At 40.4% G+C, this 18381-nt stretch overlaps 1 protein-coding gene across 2 annotated transcripts in view; it reads left to right on the top strand.

Moving 5' to 3' along the window:
• The window catches only part of PPM1J (protein phosphatase, Mg2+/Mn2+ dependent 1J), a 146390-nt gene that overhangs the window by 101151 nt on the left and 26858 nt on the right, over positions 1-18381 (top strand). For both annotated transcript variants that reach the window (XM_068265574.1, XM_068265573.1), the window contains exons 5-9: positions 1349-1433; positions 4925-5043; positions 14955-15018; positions 16087-16194; positions 16729-16880. In XM_068265574.1, the coding sequence (XP_068121675.1) occupies positions 1349-1433; positions 4925-5043; positions 14955-15018; positions 16087-16194; positions 16729-16880 (528 nt within the window). The remainder of the gene's footprint in view (positions 1-1348; positions 1434-4924; positions 5044-14954; positions 15019-16086; positions 16195-16728; positions 16881-18381) is intronic.

The following is an 18381-nucleotide window of genomic DNA, read 5'->3' on the forward strand; positions in this document are numbered from 1 at the left end:
AATAAATATGGCAGCCTTCATATCCCTCTCACTTCAGTTGTCCTTTAAAGAATTGTGACTATTCACCTGAAGACGTCAAAACTTTAAAGGAAATAAGACTATGGAATTCCAGGAAAGTCTTAAGGTAGCCATACACTGGTCGATTTGCCATCAGATTCGACCAACAGATAGATCCCTCTCTGATCGAATCTGATCAGAGAGGGATCATATGGCTACCTTTACTGCAAACAGATTGTGAACCGATTTCAGCCTGAAACCGATCACAATCTGTTGTGGTGGTGGTGCTGCCGCCGCTCCCCCCCGCATACGTTACCTGCTCCGCCGGCGCGACTGCCCCCGGTCACCGCTGCTCCGTCTCCGCTCTGGTCTCCAGGTCCGGCATGCTTTACTTCTTCCTGCCCGGCAGGAAGTTTAAACAGTAGAGCGCCCTCTGAAGTGAAGCATGCCGGACCTGGAGACCAGAGCGGAGACGGAGCAACGGTGACCGGGGGCAGTCGCGCCGGCGGAGCAGGTAATGTATTGCCGCTCTATTGCGTCAGTCATCGGGCACTTGAACGCCACTAGCGACGCGCTCCCTACCCGCGGGCGATTGACGGTAATTTTCCGCATGGAGCAATCGACGGGATCGGACGAAATGGATCGAAATTCGGCGTGTAGCGGGAACGATGTGACAGCAGATTCGATCCCAGTGATCGAATCTGCTGTCGATCTGGCTGGAATCAGCCTAGTGTATGGCCAGCTTTATGGTGCCCATACATGGTACAATTTAAATGTTCGAGTTTTCCGTTTTATTTGACCAAAATGATTTTACGATTATTACATTTTTTTCTATAAAAATCTGATCAGACTGTTGGAAAAATCTGGGTGATTGTTTGTGAAATTGTATGGTCTATGGTAGGTTGTATAAGAAAATACTATTAGATGAATCAACGTTTTCTTCAGATCGATCGTCTTTCACGGATTTTAGGAAAAATGTAATGTTTGTGTATGGTACCTCGAAAAGAATTTTAAAAACTATTCAACCAAACGGAATAATTGATTGAATTTCTTTGATTTCAAAAAATGTGCTGTGTATGGACACCATTATTTATTATGAGTAGGACTATAGACACTATTCTATAACTTTATTCTCCTCTTAGGTTTGGCTTAAATACCATTTAGTAGTGAGGACAAGTTAAATATGTTACAGTGCATATTCTGCAATAACCAGTTAACAGTGTGGGTGTATTTCTGTACTGAGAGTTTTTTCAGTCCCGGCCTTGTGTGGCCACTTTTCCACTCTTGCTTTATCAGCTGTTTCCAGTTCAATGCTTTGCTTGTGTGACTTTATCATATCATGTGTTCACAGAGCCATAATCATTCAAGACGGAAAAACGATACCGATGTCGCAAGAGTTTACTCCGGAAACAGAAAGGCAGAGACTTCAGCTCCTAGTAAGAACAGGCTGTACTCATTTAACATCATAAATCCTCCACTTTTTGTCTATCATTTGTACTAAATGTTATCTAATGCAATGTGCATAATTTTTTTCTGTTCATATTCATCTCAATGTGTGGCTATGTTTGTACTGAACAAGTTGTTTATGAATGTGATATACTGTAAGCTGCTCCTTGTAATATTTATCACAGATCATATTATTTTGTGAATAGAAGTCTGTTTTGTACAGGAAACTGACTACAAGTCATAAACAATCTAACAATGCTATTACAGTCTTTTAAGTAAACTTTTTTTAGTTTTGGATTGAATGAGGAAGGATTTATGGAAAAATTGTGGTTGCTTAGCACTTCCGGGGAACAGATTCCATTGCGCACATGTAGCAGAGTGGGAATGTACACACAGGTGTTCATGCTTGGTAGTGGTTGGCATGCAGAAATCCCTGCAGCTGAAATATCAGCTGCAATGTGCCATGGGTGGGGACTTTACCCACTTCAGGTTCCTGGGCTTTTACCCCTTAAGGTTCCTGACAATTTTGGCACATCAGCTGTGTCACATTTGATACAGAAATAACTTTTAATTACCTATGCCATCAAAGTGAATATATATATATATATATATATATATATATATATATATATATATATATATATATAGGCTTTCTTTGGGTAATATATTTTTTTCTAGTATTATTTAATTTCACATGCAATTTATTGGGGCAAATTAAATGCAAAAATTAATTTTTTTTTCATGTTTAGCCGTTCCTTTTTACATGACCCTAGCGATCTAGTGCACACAGTTTGGGGACCCCAGTGCTATATAGATACATTGCTAGGCAATAACATTTTATGCATCTATACAGCTTTGAGTCCCCGAGCGGTCGCCATAGTGATCGCATCCGATTGCTATGGACGGCAGCCATTACAGGTGTCCACAAATCTTAAGGTCAAGTATAGATGATGCAAGGCGTTAATTAGTTTGGTAAGGGTTAAAACCTCACCCCAAAAATTTATTTATTAATGTTACACTGCCACTTTAATTAAAAAAAACAAAAAAACTTTTTTTTCCCCATGTAACTATGTGAATGATAGCTGCTAGCAGCAATCATTCACAATGGGATCAGTGCATGAGAATGCGCAAACACAGCGGCTTTTAGTGCTGGATGTAAGTATCACGTCCAGGAACCTGTATTGTAGCTAATTTGGACATGAGACTTACCAGGTACTACCAAGAACCAAAAGTTGTTAATCAGGCGTCACCATTACCAATATTGTAATAGGCAGCAGTAATAAGCAGCAAAGATCCAGTGAAATAAAAGTGATCATACTGTCCATCTGAATGAATCATACTGCTGTTGTTGCCCCTGGTGAGAAGGTTTACCACAAAAAAATGTAAATAATTGTAAGAATTCAATGGGATGGTTGTCAGTAAAATGTGCTGTGATCATGGGCGTAGCAATCACCCCTGCGACCCCTGCCAACGCAGGGCGGGCCCGACTGCTTGGGGGGCCCTTCTCCTCCCTCTCCCCAACCATAAGTGGAGCTAATTTGCAAAAACACATCCCCATTTTCTCACAAAAACTGTCCCTGCTACCTTCTCCCACCATGCAGAGTACTGAGTTGCGGGAGCTTGTGTAATTTTTCCCTCCTTGACACCAGCCATTCGCCAGCTCCCGATAATGTCACCCACATGGGGTTCAGAGACCAAGGGGGCCCCATGCTATCATTTTTGCAGGGGGTCCCTATTAAGTCTGGTTACACCCCTGGGTGTGGTAATACAAATGTTACTATTTATCTAATTTTCTGTCTCTATGGCAACTGTCCCAACAAGTTTGGCTGAAGTTTTACACTAGTTTGTTTTCAAAAGACAGATTCTGAAAAGCAATCGTAAACATCTGAAGATACACGTTATGTGCCATGTTTTGTAAAGCCAATGACAAAATGTTCATTTTCATATTTGGCAAAGTGTTTTTAGAGACTATCATTTTTGGACTGCTGTCTGGGTCCCATAGGGGAGGGCTTTTACTCATTTCTGTTTAAGTGACAGGATTTTCCAGGCGTTTGTTAGAGCTCTGTGCTGGTGGTAGACAGGGGGCCCCTCCATGAAGTTACATCTGAGCGTGTCTACAGCCATGCTCAGATACATGTTGCGGTTCTCTGCCACTGGATAACGCCAATAAGTGTCAAGCGCTGATACATGTGGAGTTACAATCGATGACATTTGGCTGCATTTTTTTCATTGCACCCAAATATCACTTGTTGGCAGCAGATGCTAAACTGCCCCCGACAAGCACGCAGTCCAGCCTTCCTTCTGAAAGTGGCCTGTGAGCCTGCCCAATACTTGGCTGTCCTGCTGATCCTCTTCTTCTCCACGGATTCAGAACAAGCACTGTATGCGGATTAGGAGATCTGACGAGAGTATCACTGTACTATCCACATGCTAGTTTCAGGTGTCTTTTAGACACTACTAAAGTCTTAAAGATGCAAAAGGCATTGTTTAGTCGGAATTAAATATGGCAACCACCATAATATCCCTGTTAGTACAAGGTCACTTTAAGGTGTTTTAGGCCTAGAGATTTACAGGAGAACATTGATTAGTAAACCAGTGGTGGATTTGCAAAAAAAAAAAAAAAAAGTATGTGTTTGCAACCTTCAACAGGGTCATATAAGCCAATAATGAGGGGGATAAAAGGTGAGTGGATTATCAGTTATTTGATCGCTGTTGCAGTAGGAAGGTTCAGTTCATATTAGGTCAGCTGGCTTTCATTTGAACACAGCTTACCTCAGTGGATGAACTGACATCCAGAACCATGCTTTTCTATAGGGCCTGTTTACATTTCCAGCTGTGTTGTTGTCTGTTGTGCAGCAATGCGGACAGTGGACTTCCATTACCATTTTGCTCATGAATGACCCACATCTGCTCCAAAATGGCAAAGTACCCTGAAACAGATGGAGGGTACAGAACATCTGTACAGTATTGTCCACCATAGTGTGTAGCTTTTTTCGGCTACACTAGGAAAGAAAGGAATAGCTATGGGTGACTGGCATATCACATAAGCCAACTAAGTGTCTGTTCTCACTAGGCTGTTTTTCTCCTTGTCTTCAGTCATCTCAGGTCCTCCACTGCTGCTGGGACTCGGTTTCACTGCATGGACAAGCGTCTGTATACAGATCAGAGCCCCAGCAGAAGCATCAGGTTCCAATTGGATTGGACAGTGGTGGTTGACCCGAATATCGGCAGCAGCAATGGACCCAAATGGCAGATGACGGTGGACCAGATGCACAATTATGATATAGGGTGATGGGGATTGCAGGGTAGTCAGGCATAATTTTAACATAAGGGCACCAGCAGTAACAGCTGCTCAAAAAGGCAAGCAATGTCCACTGTATACAGTGTTTTCATTATTGATGTCCATGGAGGGGGGGGGGGGGGGGCTGCTATCTATACGTTGCAAGTTATATAATAAAGTTATGCTTTTTGCTTCTTTTAGGCCTCACTGCAGCCAGATCTGCTAGGAAATGAGTTTACCTGCCTTGAGTTCCCAAGAAGAATACAACAAAAAGAGCTGAGGAGACGGATGCTGTACCGAGACCACACTATGGCAGGCTGGTAATGTCTTTTCTGTCCTCTACAGTAATGTGCATGTAATGGCAAGGTAGCAATCTAGGTGGTTAATATGCCTTTGCCATTTAGACTGATTGATACTACGGTAAATTGCCAGGTTATACCTTCCCTTTATGCAACTGTTAGTGCCACCATACATCTTGTGTTCAGTGTCGTTGTCTCTCTGTCTGAGTGTGTGAGGTGAATACATTGTCTGTATGTTGTGTTTCTATTTAAAGTAACAGAGAAGTGCAGTCCAGTGATAGGAGCTAAAAGACTTGTGTATATATTAAACAGTTTAATTTGGCTAACACAGATCTGTACACACTACTAACAGACTTTCGATCTCTGGGCTATCCACCTCAGATAAGCAAGCATCTTTGCCACTGCATCACATATGCTCCTAAGAAAAAAGACATTTAAAAAAACACTGAAAGTACAATAGCAAGCATTGCTGGTAAAAATCAATACTGTACTTCAGGTATACAGCCGTACAGGTAGTACATAGATAATAAGATAGCAATGATATGCTAACAATACAAGACGGATATCACTGATGTGTAAATATTACTGACAACAGACATATGATACCAAATAAACCAACACTCAAGTGTTTGCGACACTGTAAAAATCAATTAATGTAATTTTATTTTAAACTAGCTGAAGACCTGGCATTGCCCTGATATGTATTTGGTTGTGGTTGGTTCCGGCCACTTTTTGTAATCGTGATACACATTTACTCAATGGCAAGGTTTGTGAGCTTTGCGGTTCTTTGCATCCATAATGTGAGAATAGAAGCAGTTTAAATTTTCCCATTGAAATCAATCAAACAAATCTGCTTGACTGATTGTGGTTCCGCCCCCTTTTCTGAATTTGAGCCCCAGCCCCAATCACCCAATAACCGACTATAGCAGTTTGAGGCCTTTGCCATTAACAGTGTAAGAATGGAAGCATTCACCTTGAAAATCAATAGGTGAATTTTGATTGGCTGTTGTAGGATCCATCCACTTTCCTGAATATTAATGGCAGTCACCCAGTAACCAACCCTGCCGAGTTTCAGAATCCTGCCATTAACAGTGTAATGGCTGCACATTTCCCATTGAAAATAAAATGCTGAAAATTGATTGGCTGTTTTATGCTCAGCCCACTTTCCATGAATTCTTCAGCTTGGTCCCCAAGTGACCAGTGAGTTAATCGAGACCAGCGAGTTTTGGGTCTATGGCTTTATTAGTGTTAGAATGGCATATTTTTCCATTTTTTCCATTTATGTGAATAGGTGGAATTTGATTGGCTGTTTGTGGTTCCGCCCAGGTGTGTAGAAGAGACATGATACCCCCAGAACATATCTTCCCAGGTAGTAAGGGATCATTATACAAAGTTTTCTTGAAATCAGACAAGGCGTTTTAATGCAATGGCGGCACATACACACATATGAATTTTACCAATGTCATATGTATCTATTTTTAAAATAAAGTGCACTCTAATACAAAGTTGTAGAAGATGTCAACACTATATAAATACATAATAATAATAATAATGTGCATAAACAAATTGAAATACTAACCTGTATACTAAATGTCAATACTTAACTGTATTGATGGAGCAGAAACAGACCTAAGCATATACCCACATCGATCACAAAGTATATAATATACCTAGGAATTAATTCACTGGATAAATGGAAACCCTGCATGGGATCGTTATGGCCTTATAAATATTATTGCAATTTACATCCATTTCAACAACTGCAGATATTACAATACTGACTCACCACAACTCTTGGCGCTGGAAGGTTAACTGTAGGTGAATTTGCAGGAGATGTTTCCAGAGCAAAGGGTTTGTGTTATGTAAACAGCAATGCAAATTATGCCTTGATAAAGGGGGACCCTGCGTGGCCCCAAAACAATTTTCGGCTTATTATCCTTGTGGACATACATGGCTCAATAAAAAAGCATGATTAATCTGGAGTGGTGTGCTGATACATTGGATTGCTGCTTTAATTTAGAGTGTGTTCTGAGATCCCTTCCACTAGAGGAGTTATGTTGTGTGTTGGCAGTAATGCATTTAGACTTTGCTACATATATCTTCTTAGTGTCATCTAATCTCTGTGATCATCAAAAAAAAATCGACTTGCTTGCACACAGAAGTAAACATATGCCATGAAGAGTAAAGTCCTCTGAAACAATGTATAGCATACAATATTGGTGCACAAGCCATTTTTAAATTAGTTTTTTTGTTTGTTTGTTTGTTTGTTTGTTTTTTAAAGCAGGAAAGACATTTTCCAAGTAACTACCACAGTAAATAGACATCCTTCCCTTTAATGTTAAAACATTGGTATTTTAAATCACCACATGGGATCTTTTTACATTGCAATAATGGTGACAGAAAGCATAATTGTCTGGGAGAGGCAGTAGGGTAAACACCTGGGGCTGACTTTTGGAGACAGCTGTTGGCAGGTTGCATTGGTTGAGTATGAGTGGCAAAACATGAGTGGATGTCTCTGAGCCTTACTTCTACAGGCTCTATACACCACAAACACTTGTCCACACACAGCAGACCTGTGGCCTCTGGAGGTACTGTACCCCAGCTGTAAACAACACTGGAGCCCAGAGCAACAGGATGTTAGCCAGGTTGTGTTTCTTTCTGCTAAAGTGGAGTTAACCTTTAAGGTGCACTTATTATTAGGAGTCGTCAGTGGAAGAGATTTCTGAAATCTGTTGTACCCAATGCAAAACTTGAGTAATGTTTGGCCTCTTCCACATGGGAGGCTGAAAGTGGTGAATTCACTGCCCATCAGCTGCTCCCTTGCACTGGCCAGGCGCTTGCTAGCACTCTGTACCGGCATTATAAGGGTGCCCCCTCCCATGAAGCCACATCTGGCTGCGGCCGTGCTCATACATGACATGTCTTGATTCTCTGCTGCCGGGTAACACTGCCGTGTGTCAAGTGCTGACAAGTGTGGTGTCCGAAATGCTGCCATACGCCTGCATTTAAATTGCACCTGAATGCCACACTTGGCTTGCAGCCATGAGGCTGAACAAGTACGCAGTTCAACCTGACGTGAAAGAAACAGTTACTTTTGCTGGGTAGCAATGGTAGTAATCATGCTAGTAATCTCCCTCTCTGCCTCTCTCTCGCTATCTCTGTTTTCTCTCCCTCTGAGTGCCCTGGACCACTTTTTACCAATAACTTCTGATTAAAATGATCTTGCAAATTCTTGAATGATCTTTTTCAGAACTGACACAGGAGAATGTTGGAATATTAACAAACACAGGACAATTGCAAACTTATACAGTATATTAACTAAATTGGTGCTGAATCTGTTTCAGGTTCTAGTGCTATTATGCTTGTTCACACTTGTTTTAAAAACATTTCCGTGGGATACATTTTTAAAGCTCTGCAGAAACGCAGACGCGATGTTAAAAATAGGACCCGCTTCCACTCGTGCAGAAACACAGATCGCACACGGATCCGTGTTGCACGCAAAGAAAACATAACGCAGAATCCGGATTTTACACTTTTTCCTGGACTGGACTGGAAAACATGTCCAATACAAACCTATGAGAACGGACACTGTCCGCTCTCGCTGGGCTAATTGCCACATCCGCATCGCCTGTTTCGCCGCATACCATCGCTACCATTGTCAGGAATATAGCAGCTAGTTATGAGGCTGAGGATGTAAGGAATACAGGAGTATATTTCTATTTCTATCATTTTTCTAATCTGCTGTATATTTTGTCAGAGGTGTAGGTATGTCAGCCAGTCTGGTTTTGGAAGATGTCACCTGGATAATGCCTGTATGTAGATTCAATTTGCATTCAGGGCAGAGATCAAGGGAACTGCCATTGTCTTCATTGAATAGACCAGTAACCTTCAATAGGCAAAGGAACCTGGACAGTAATTAGGAACTGTCTACCTAGCCACTAGGAAGGAAACACTTACTTAGACATTTACCCGACCAGGTTGAAGCCCACACAGGCGTTCGGCTACCTCTTAGTCTGAATAGTGGGCTGGAAGTGGAATTGCTTTGAAATCTGTAAGTGTAAACAGGATACTTGTTGTTCTCAGGATACAATTTTACCTGTGAAATCTGCAACCTTCAAAAAGCTGAAACAGGAACCCTTTGAAGTTCGCATATCACAGGAAGATTATGACAAGCGTTCGGTGATGTCACAAACGGGGAAATTGCATTCCTGGGGGCTGGACATTAAATGCCCCAGGGGACACTTCAGACTATTTAAGTTGGTCCAGAACAGTCACAGGTATCTTCTCCCGAGAGTAGCTCATCGCTAGAGATGATCCCGAGGAAATCGGTAAATCCGCGTCTCTCCACGGTTGGACATTTGCGATGGTAAAAGTTCACTTTACGTTTATCCCATTTTTATTTTTGCAACTTGTCTCGTGTGTATCTTTGTAAACTCTTAATTTTGTAACTTTTTATTTTGTTTTTGTAATCTTTTGTATATATTCTGTTCTGCATTGTTCCACCTTTTTCCTGGAATATTAAATTGTTATTTAATAAGCTTGACTTCTGCTGTACGAAACTAACACTCTTAGCCTAGAGGAGACTACAGTGTAGCTGTGTATAAGTCCATGCCTAATTGTATGCTTGAGCAACAATACCATATGAAATTGTAATTGCATTGTGTGTATGGGGCACTTCTGCACTCGACAGCAGAGTGGGAGTGGCTAACAGTATCGTTCGGAACGACTGTTAGTGGTTTTGCTGCACGACAGTGTAACTTGCATTACAAGTCAGTGCCTGATTGTGCTGTGTTACTGTACAACTGTACTGTGTGTGTGGGTGCATGGCGCTCCCGTATTCGGCCTAAGCGCAAAGCTGACCCGAATACGAAAACGCAGATTGCGTGTTGAGCACTCGACAGCTGAGTTGATGTGTCAAGCAACGGCTAGTGGTGGCAGTGGGAAGCGTCTAAGGGATCCCAGCCTTGTTTGTAGCTTGAATAAGGCTGTTCCCGGCTTGATCTGGTCAAACCCGCAGTCGGGAATCGTATACGCAGGCGTGCCGCGGGCCGGTTCCTGACAACCATGACATCATATTCAAACGCCCCGCCGTCTATTACCACCACTCGGTCCATTCTGAAGAGCCCGGAGGCTGACAGAAGCATGGGGATTCTTCACTGGGCTGCAAAAGACTAATAGGAATTCTCGGCAACAGAGAGAATTCTCATTGCTTCGTGTTAAACCAATGAAAATTCTCCATGTTGCTAGGCAGAATTGGCCTGTTGCAGTCTATGGAGAGGCATGCTTCTGCTGGCCTCCAGGCTGTGGAAGGGACGAGCGGTGGCGGCAAGACAGGTGAGCAACCGACGCATACTTACCGCCGCGATCGACATGCAGGCACGGAACGTGCCCTACATCCAGATCAGATCCGTGTCAAATGGATCAGTTTTTCAGAAAAACTGATCCGTTTGGCACGGATCTGATCTGGAACCGGACAAGTGTGGCCCGAGCCGATATCTCAGTATGTTCCATAAGTTTGCATACTCTGATTTGTCATATGATTTATTTGGCTTTAAAAACTTTCCTTTATATAGAGGAAGAAATTTAGAGTTGTACTTCCTTTGAATTGGCCTTGAGTCCCACAAGTACCACAGATCCATCTATGGAGTGCTGTTCCGAATTGTAGTTTTCTTCTGTCTGTCCTACATTAATAAAATTACATATGGAAAGATGGGAAAAGCAACAGGCTTGTAAAAGTAAACACATTAGAATAAATAGGTGGTTATTTATTTACTGTATTTATAAAGCGCCAACATATTACGCAACGCTGACCTATGTCTTTGGCATTTCCCTATTTTGTGTATTTAGTGCACAAATCTGGGAATTTTGCAGGAGCTTGCTTTTTCCTTTCTTAAACAGTGCAAAAGTCATGCTAAAGGACAGGTTTCATAAAGCCACATAGTTAATCAGGTTATATACTCCTATATACACCTATCCAGGTTAAGCTTCTCAGAAGTCCAGCAGCTGTGAATCATGTTCTTGTATTCTTGCTGCTAAATGAAGCCTGTTGTAACATGTTCTCTGGTACAATAATGGCCTCAGTCAGTGCTGGAAACTGTTAAGGTTTGTCACTTGTTCAGGAAATCACTGGTAAAGCAGTTTCTGAGTAGATGCTTTAAAGGACACCCGAGGCGAAAATAAAACTAATGAAATAAACGATTGTATCCATCTTCCTTCTCCTAAAAATTACTTTTTAAGATATTCCACCGTTTTGTTGTATGTTTAAATCTACTTTTTAAGTTTTAACTGTTGTATTGTTTTCGCTCAATTACACAATCATTGAAGTATGCTAGAGCTAAAATCTATGAACAAAGTTCCCATTCATTAATCTAAGTCCCTGTATGAAAGAGCGACACCGTCAACGAGATTGGCTTAATCTTTCGCAAATCTACTTCTGCCCCATCCACTCATTACTTTCCGCATGCAGAAGTGAGCTGCGAGGGCATTTTGTGGCCAAGTAGTAAAATTACATCTGGAAATAAAAATTTCCAGATAATGACCTTTTTTTTTTACTTTCCAAATTAGCCCCTTACCTCCCACACTCCCCGATAGGTACACAATTTTTTTTGTAAAAATAAAAAATATACAATAAAAAAATTACATAAATAGACATACCGGTAGTTACCTTAGGGACTGAACTTTTTTAATATGTATGTAGTAAAGTATATTACGGTTATTTTTTAAATTATGGGCTTGTAGTAAGTGATGGACGCAAAACTGAAAAAATGCACCTTTATTTCCAAATAATATATTGGTGTCATACATTGTGATAGGGACATAATTTAAATGGTGTAAGAACCGGGACAAATGGGAAAATAAAATACATGGGTTTTAATTACGGTAGCATGTATTATTTTAAAACTATAATGTCCGAAAACTGAGAAATAATAATTTTTTTTCCATTTTTTTCTTAATCTTCCTGTTAAAATTTATTTATAGTAAAATAATTCTTAGCAAAATGTACAACCCAAAGAAAGCCTAAATGGTGGCGGAAAAAAACAAGATATAGATCATTTCATTGTGATAAGTAGTGATAAAGTTATTGGCGAATGAATGGGAGGTGAAAGTTGCTCGGATGCATAAGGTGAAACAACACTGAAGGCTGAAGTGGTTAAGATTATTGCCCATGTACAATACATTTTTCTCCTCAGTTTTTTTTTCTTACAGAAGATATTTTCAAACCTTATCAATGAAATGTACAAATGCTTGCAAAAGTATTCGGTCCCCTTGAAGTTTTCCACATTTTGTCATATTACTGCTGTAAACATGAATTAATTTTATTGGAATTCCACGTGAAAGACCAATACAAAGTGGTGTACACGTAAGAAGTGGAACCAAATTCATATATGATTCCAAACATTTTTTACAAATAAATAACTGCAAAGTGGGGTGTGCGTAATTATTCAGCCCCCTTGAGTCAATACTTTGTAGAACCACCTTTTGCTGCAATTACAGCTGCCAGTCTTTTAGGGTATGTCTCTACCAGCTTTGCACATCTACAGACTGAAATCCTTGCCCATTCTTCTTTGCAAAACAGCTCCAGCTCAGTCAGATTAGATGGACAGCGTTTGTGAACAGCAGTTTTCAGATCTTGCCACAGATTAGCGATTGGATTTAGATCTAGACTTTGACTGGGCCATTCTAACACATGGATATGCTTTGTTTTAAATCATTCCATTGTTGCCCTGGCTTTATGTTTAAGGTCGTTGTCCTGCTGGAAGGTGAACCTCCGCTCCAGTCTCAAGTCTTTTGCAGACTCCAAGAGGTTTCCTTCCAAGATTGCCCTGTATTTGGCTCCATCCATCTTTCCATCAACTCTGACTAGCTTCCCTGTCCCTGCTGAAGAGAAGCACCCCCAGAGCATGATGCTGCCACCACCATATTTGACAATGGGGATGGTGTGTTCAGAGTGATGTGCAGTGTTAGTTTTTCGCCACACATAGCATTTTGCATTTTGGCCAAAAAGTTCCATTTTGGTCTCATCTGACCAGAGCACCTTCTTCCACATGTTTGCTGTATCCCCCACATGTCTTGTGGCAAACTGCAAACAGGACTTCTTATGCTTTTCTGTTAACAATGGCTTTCTTCTTGCCACTCTTCCATAAAGGCCAACTTTGTGCAGTGCACGACTAATAGTTGTCCTATGGACAGATCCCCCCCACCTGAGCTGTAGATCTCTGCAGCTCATCCAGAGTCACCATGGGCCTCTTGACTGCATCTCTGATCAGCGCTCTCCTTGTTCGGCCTGTGAGTTTAGGTGGACGGCCTTGTCTTGGTAGGTTTACAGTTGTGCCATACTACTTCCATTTCTGAATGATCGCTTGAACAGTGCTCCGTGGCATGTTCAAGGCTTTGGAAATCTTTTTGTAGCCTAAGCCTGCTTTAAATTTCTCAATAACTTGATCCCTGACCTGTCTTGTGTGTTCTTTGGACTTCATGGTGTTGTTGCTCCCAATATTCTCTTAGACAACCTCTGAGGCCGTCACAGAGTAGCTGTATTTGTACTGACATTAGATTACACACAGGTGCACTCTATTTAGTCATTAGCACTCATCAGGCAATGTCTATGGGCAACTGACTGCACTCAGACCAAAGGGGGCTAAATAATTACGCACACCCCACTTTGCAGTTATTGATTTGTAAAAAAAATTTGGAATCGTGTATGATTTTCGTTCCACTTCTCACGTGTACACCACTTTGTATTGGTCCTTTACGTGGAATTCCAATAAAATTGATTCATGTTTGTGGCAGTAATGTGATAAAATGTGGAAAACTTCAAGGGGGCCGAATACTTTTGCAAGCCACTGTATCCTAAGTGCCCAATAAGCAAGAAAATACTCGGAATAAGACTGTTACTTTTCTATCTACTTTATAGTGCTTGTAAGGTGCTGAAAAGTAATTTTGTAGATAATATTTGAAAAAAAAATCTAGAAGAAAGTTCATCGCATAGAGGCCCATATATTCATGTGATGTCAAAATTAAGGATCTTGCCTGGTTTTAGACCTAAATCCATTATTTTCTTAGGAGCGCCCAGTGTTAAAACTGTTACCTGGTACAGACTTTGTGACATCTGGCACCGGTTTAAAATCAGAGCCGGATTTGTACATTTTACAGCCCAAAGCCCACTGTCACCAACCCACCGCCCACCCGCCATGTTCCTCTGCTGTTCTCCCCCTGTCCTGTAATGTTCTTCATTTCTGCAAACTGGGTCTGTGACCGTTGTCATTTACATGTTTGGCAATTTAATTGCCGGAGTATGCCAGTGGCTGCCCATTCCTAGCTTCCTGGTGCCCTAGGTGGCCTTGCCTCAAATCCAGCCATGTTTATAATGGTTATGGTATTGAACACAGCGATGTCAGGCTTCCTGTTATGTTACAAATTATGATGGGAGCTGAGTATCTGAAGAGCAATGGCTTGTTCCCTATAAGTCAAAGCTCAGAAACTCCAACAAGAGGCCATGGCTAGTGGTGTGGTGGACAGCATGCAGCAGCCTGAAGCTATGAGACACTAGCATACATTTCTTATGTGTCATTCTGAAATATATTGTAGCTATCATGCAGTTTTAGCCGAAACAAAAAAGTAGGATAAACATGTAGCTAGTCTCCACATATTGCAGTATTTCATTTGAAATATTGAGTTCCAGTATTAGATCTTATGAGGGTGTGGTTTTCTTGCTAATGGGACACAGATAGAATACAAACATTACAAACCCTTAGATACTAACTACATTCCTATACTTGTTATATCATGTCAGTTTCTCTATTTACTTGTGGTGATTGCCCGCTAAGAAATGTTCTGCTTGAAGGTTTTAGGTGCAAATATCATAAGGCAGGACTGATTTGTAAATATAAGCGACTGAAAAACACTTTGCAATTTTCTTTTTTTCTAATTAGGGCTTATAAAACCATTGAAGAAGATGATATGAAGTTCCCACTTATTTATGGAGAAGGAAAAAAGGTTGGTAGAATTGTGTGTTCTAGCCTGACACACTTATGCAGGTTTTAAAGGGAACACAAGGTGAGATATTGAGTCTGACATGTTTGCTGACTTTTAAAAAATGCACATTGCCTGGCTGTCCTGGTGATCCTCTGCCTCAAATAGACCATGAACAAGCATGCAGATCAGATGTCTATAAAAAAATCTGACAAGAATAGCTGCATGCTTGTTTCAGGTGTGTGATTTAGACCCTACTGACCCGAAAGATCAGCAGGACTGCCAGGCAACTGGTATTGTTTAAAATGAAATAAATATGGCAGCTTCCATAGGTCTCACACGCTGGTTCCTTTTAAAACTGGTAACAGTATGTGCTTTGATGAATGGAATAAATATTTAGGCATGTTTAGTGCAGTTCTTTTGTACTTTATATGTATATAATGTTCATTAACGGGTGATCCTGAAGAATGTGTGGCAATACAGTGGCTCAGGGAGCATAACAAGGGTCTGGGGCAACCTATCAGCGAAAAGCTACTAACCATTTACTAACACCTGAGACAACTCATTGCCAGGCTGTAACCTGTGGCCCTGCCCATGCCTGCACACTATAATCTATCATCCCTGAGGTCATGCTCCCAGAACTCCTGTTTCTAGACGCTTTGGATAGAACCTGTAGCCTATTTTGTAAGAATCATTGCATCATTCTTGTAGGATCCTTTTAAGAGTTGATTTTTAAAAATTAGATGACCAAAAATGACTTTCAATCACCATTACTCAAACAATAGTGAATTATACATTTAGGAAATACAAATAGGAATTCCATTATTCTCAACTGACTGTATGTATGTCTATTTCTTCCTATAAGTTGTATCTCACCCTCCACATATTGCAGCTTGTTGCACATTTCATCAATTGACAACTTTATTGCAAAACAATGAAGAAAAAAAAGCAATGTGAAATGCTGTATATTCCCTTTCCTCACTCACTAGTAACATTATTCATGGAAAATGTATGGAAATATATTGAAAATGTTGAGGAATGAAATGCTTGGAAATTGTGCATGGTTGATAGTAATATCACTTTTTTTTGTAGGCAAGGGTTATGGCCACCATTGGAGTGACACGTGGATTTGGAGATCATGATCTTAAAGTGTATAACTCAAATATTTACATCAAGCCATTCTTATCCTGCATGCCCGAAGTAAGTAGGTTGAATAGTTTTATTCTAGATGTGTTGCATACAATGTTACTGTATCTTCATGAGAACTGTTATAATACTTGTACAAGATTTAAAATGTGGACACCATACACTTGACTGTACATAGAGAGCATTGGAAGTACAGTCAACAATTTCAAATGGACCTGCAGCAAGTATGTACAATAGAAACTGTATATATGATGCATTATCAGAAATGTTTCAGTAGTTCATTAAGGGCCCTTCTTCATCCATCTTATTAGCACCTAATTGGTGCTATGCTGGTAATGAGCCAATCTATATGTGCATTGCATAGTGGTAATCCTTAACAAACTGTTTCTATACTCTATACACACCTGACACTGCAGCTGTCCTTGGTAAATAAAAAGAGAGCTTGGGGCCTCATGTAAAACTTGCACTGGGGCCCCAAGCTCCTTACTTGCACTACTGAGTTTGAGTGCTCTTTAATAAGACTCAGTTTAGTTTTGCTCTTTTACTTATAAATGCACAAAATTTAACTGAACTGCTTTGATTTTATAGGTACAAGTCTATAATCTTTCTAAGTGTGAGCGCAGTGGTGATGAAGTTATGGTAATGGGAACCGATGGACTCTGGGATGTCATTACTGACAGAGAAGTAGCAGATATTGTTCAAAGAGTTTTCAAAGGTCATGGTCCCGATGAGCCAAACAGGTAAGCAGCTCACCCCTACTAAGCATAGTTTGGAACTTCTAAGATAATTTTATACTTTTTATGCTTGTTGGGCTACTTCCCACTATTTTTTGAATCCATGGAGTAATTGATGACTGTCTCTGTTATACAACTGTATAGTCCAACAAGTACTAAGCCTGATGTTGTGTCCCACCAACAATGCTTTTTGCGATTAATTTCATAATAGTGTAGAGCAAATAAAAACTGGGCATGCATGTATTGATTTTTCTGTTCTGCTCCAGTATATCCGATCAATTTATTTTCAATTGATCTAGTGCTTTTTTCAGTGAAAAGGCTGGTCGGACATATTGGAAAATGTCTGTGTGAGGGGACAGGGCAGAGGGGTGGGGGATTGATGGCCTGTAGTGTTGCACTGCATCAAGAAGTACAATGCTTGCTATTCAATCACTGCTCAACAGGTTTCTACTGAAATCTTTCAAAATTGACGAGTATTATAGCTGTAGATTTAGTTTGATCATGTTCTTAATGTTATCCAGGTTTTACGGTGGTTGAAGTAAATTATCTTTGCTATTGCAATAGTTCTTACAAAGTTCACAATAAGAAATATATTTGATACTACTCTAACTTATACGGTTAACAACTCTGTTTTTAGTCCAACTCAGAAGATCTACAGATCACTGCTCTGAGCTGTATCATGTCATAGATGGGGTGGCTACTCCTCTCAGCCTATTAGGCTAAATAAATGAGAGGGTGTTAGTTTCTCGATCTGGCATATACTTTATGCAATTTATAGATTACTATACATGCATTTGAATCTCTAAGATTTTTTTTGTCTTCCATACTCTAAATGTTGTCAATTTGTACTGGTAGTATCTTTTGATTATTTGTAAGCTTATACTTGTTGTGAAAATTTTTTTTTCAAAAATTAAGCTTGCCGTGTTGGAATCTATCAAATTCCAAATGGATAGGGATAGATTGGCTTGGCATGTCAGATCGTAATCGACCCGTGTATGGCCAGCTTAACCAACTGGAGCATAATTACTCACACAGAAATGAAATTGTTGGCACCCCAGAAATTTTTCAAGAAAATCAAGTATTTCTCACAGAAAAGTATTGCAGTAACATGTTTTGCTATACTTGTTTATTCCATTTGTATGTATTGGAAGAATACAAAAATAGGGAGGGAAAAAAAGCAAGTTGGATATTATGTCACACAAAACTCCAAAAATGGGCTGGACACAATTCTTGGCACCCTTTCAAAATTGTGAATAAATAAGATTGTTTCAAGCATGTAATGCTCCTTTAAACTCACCTGGGGCAAGTAACAGGTGTGGGCAATTTAAAAGTCACACCTGAAAGCAGATAAAATGGAGAGAATTTCACTTAGTCTTTGCATTGTGCATCTGTGTGTGCCACACTAAGCATGGACAACAAAAATAGGAGAAGAGAACTGTCGGAGGACTTAAAGAGAACCCGAGCTGGGTTTGAAGAATGTTATCTGCATACAGAGGCTGGATCTGCC

This window comes from Hyperolius riggenbachi, chromosome 2 (assembly GCF_040937935.1).
Source record: "Hyperolius riggenbachi isolate aHypRig1 chromosome 2, aHypRig1.pri, whole genome shotgun sequence".
In the NCBI taxonomy this organism is placed as follows: Eukaryota; Metazoa; Chordata; class Amphibia; order Anura; family Hyperoliidae; genus Hyperolius; species Hyperolius riggenbachi.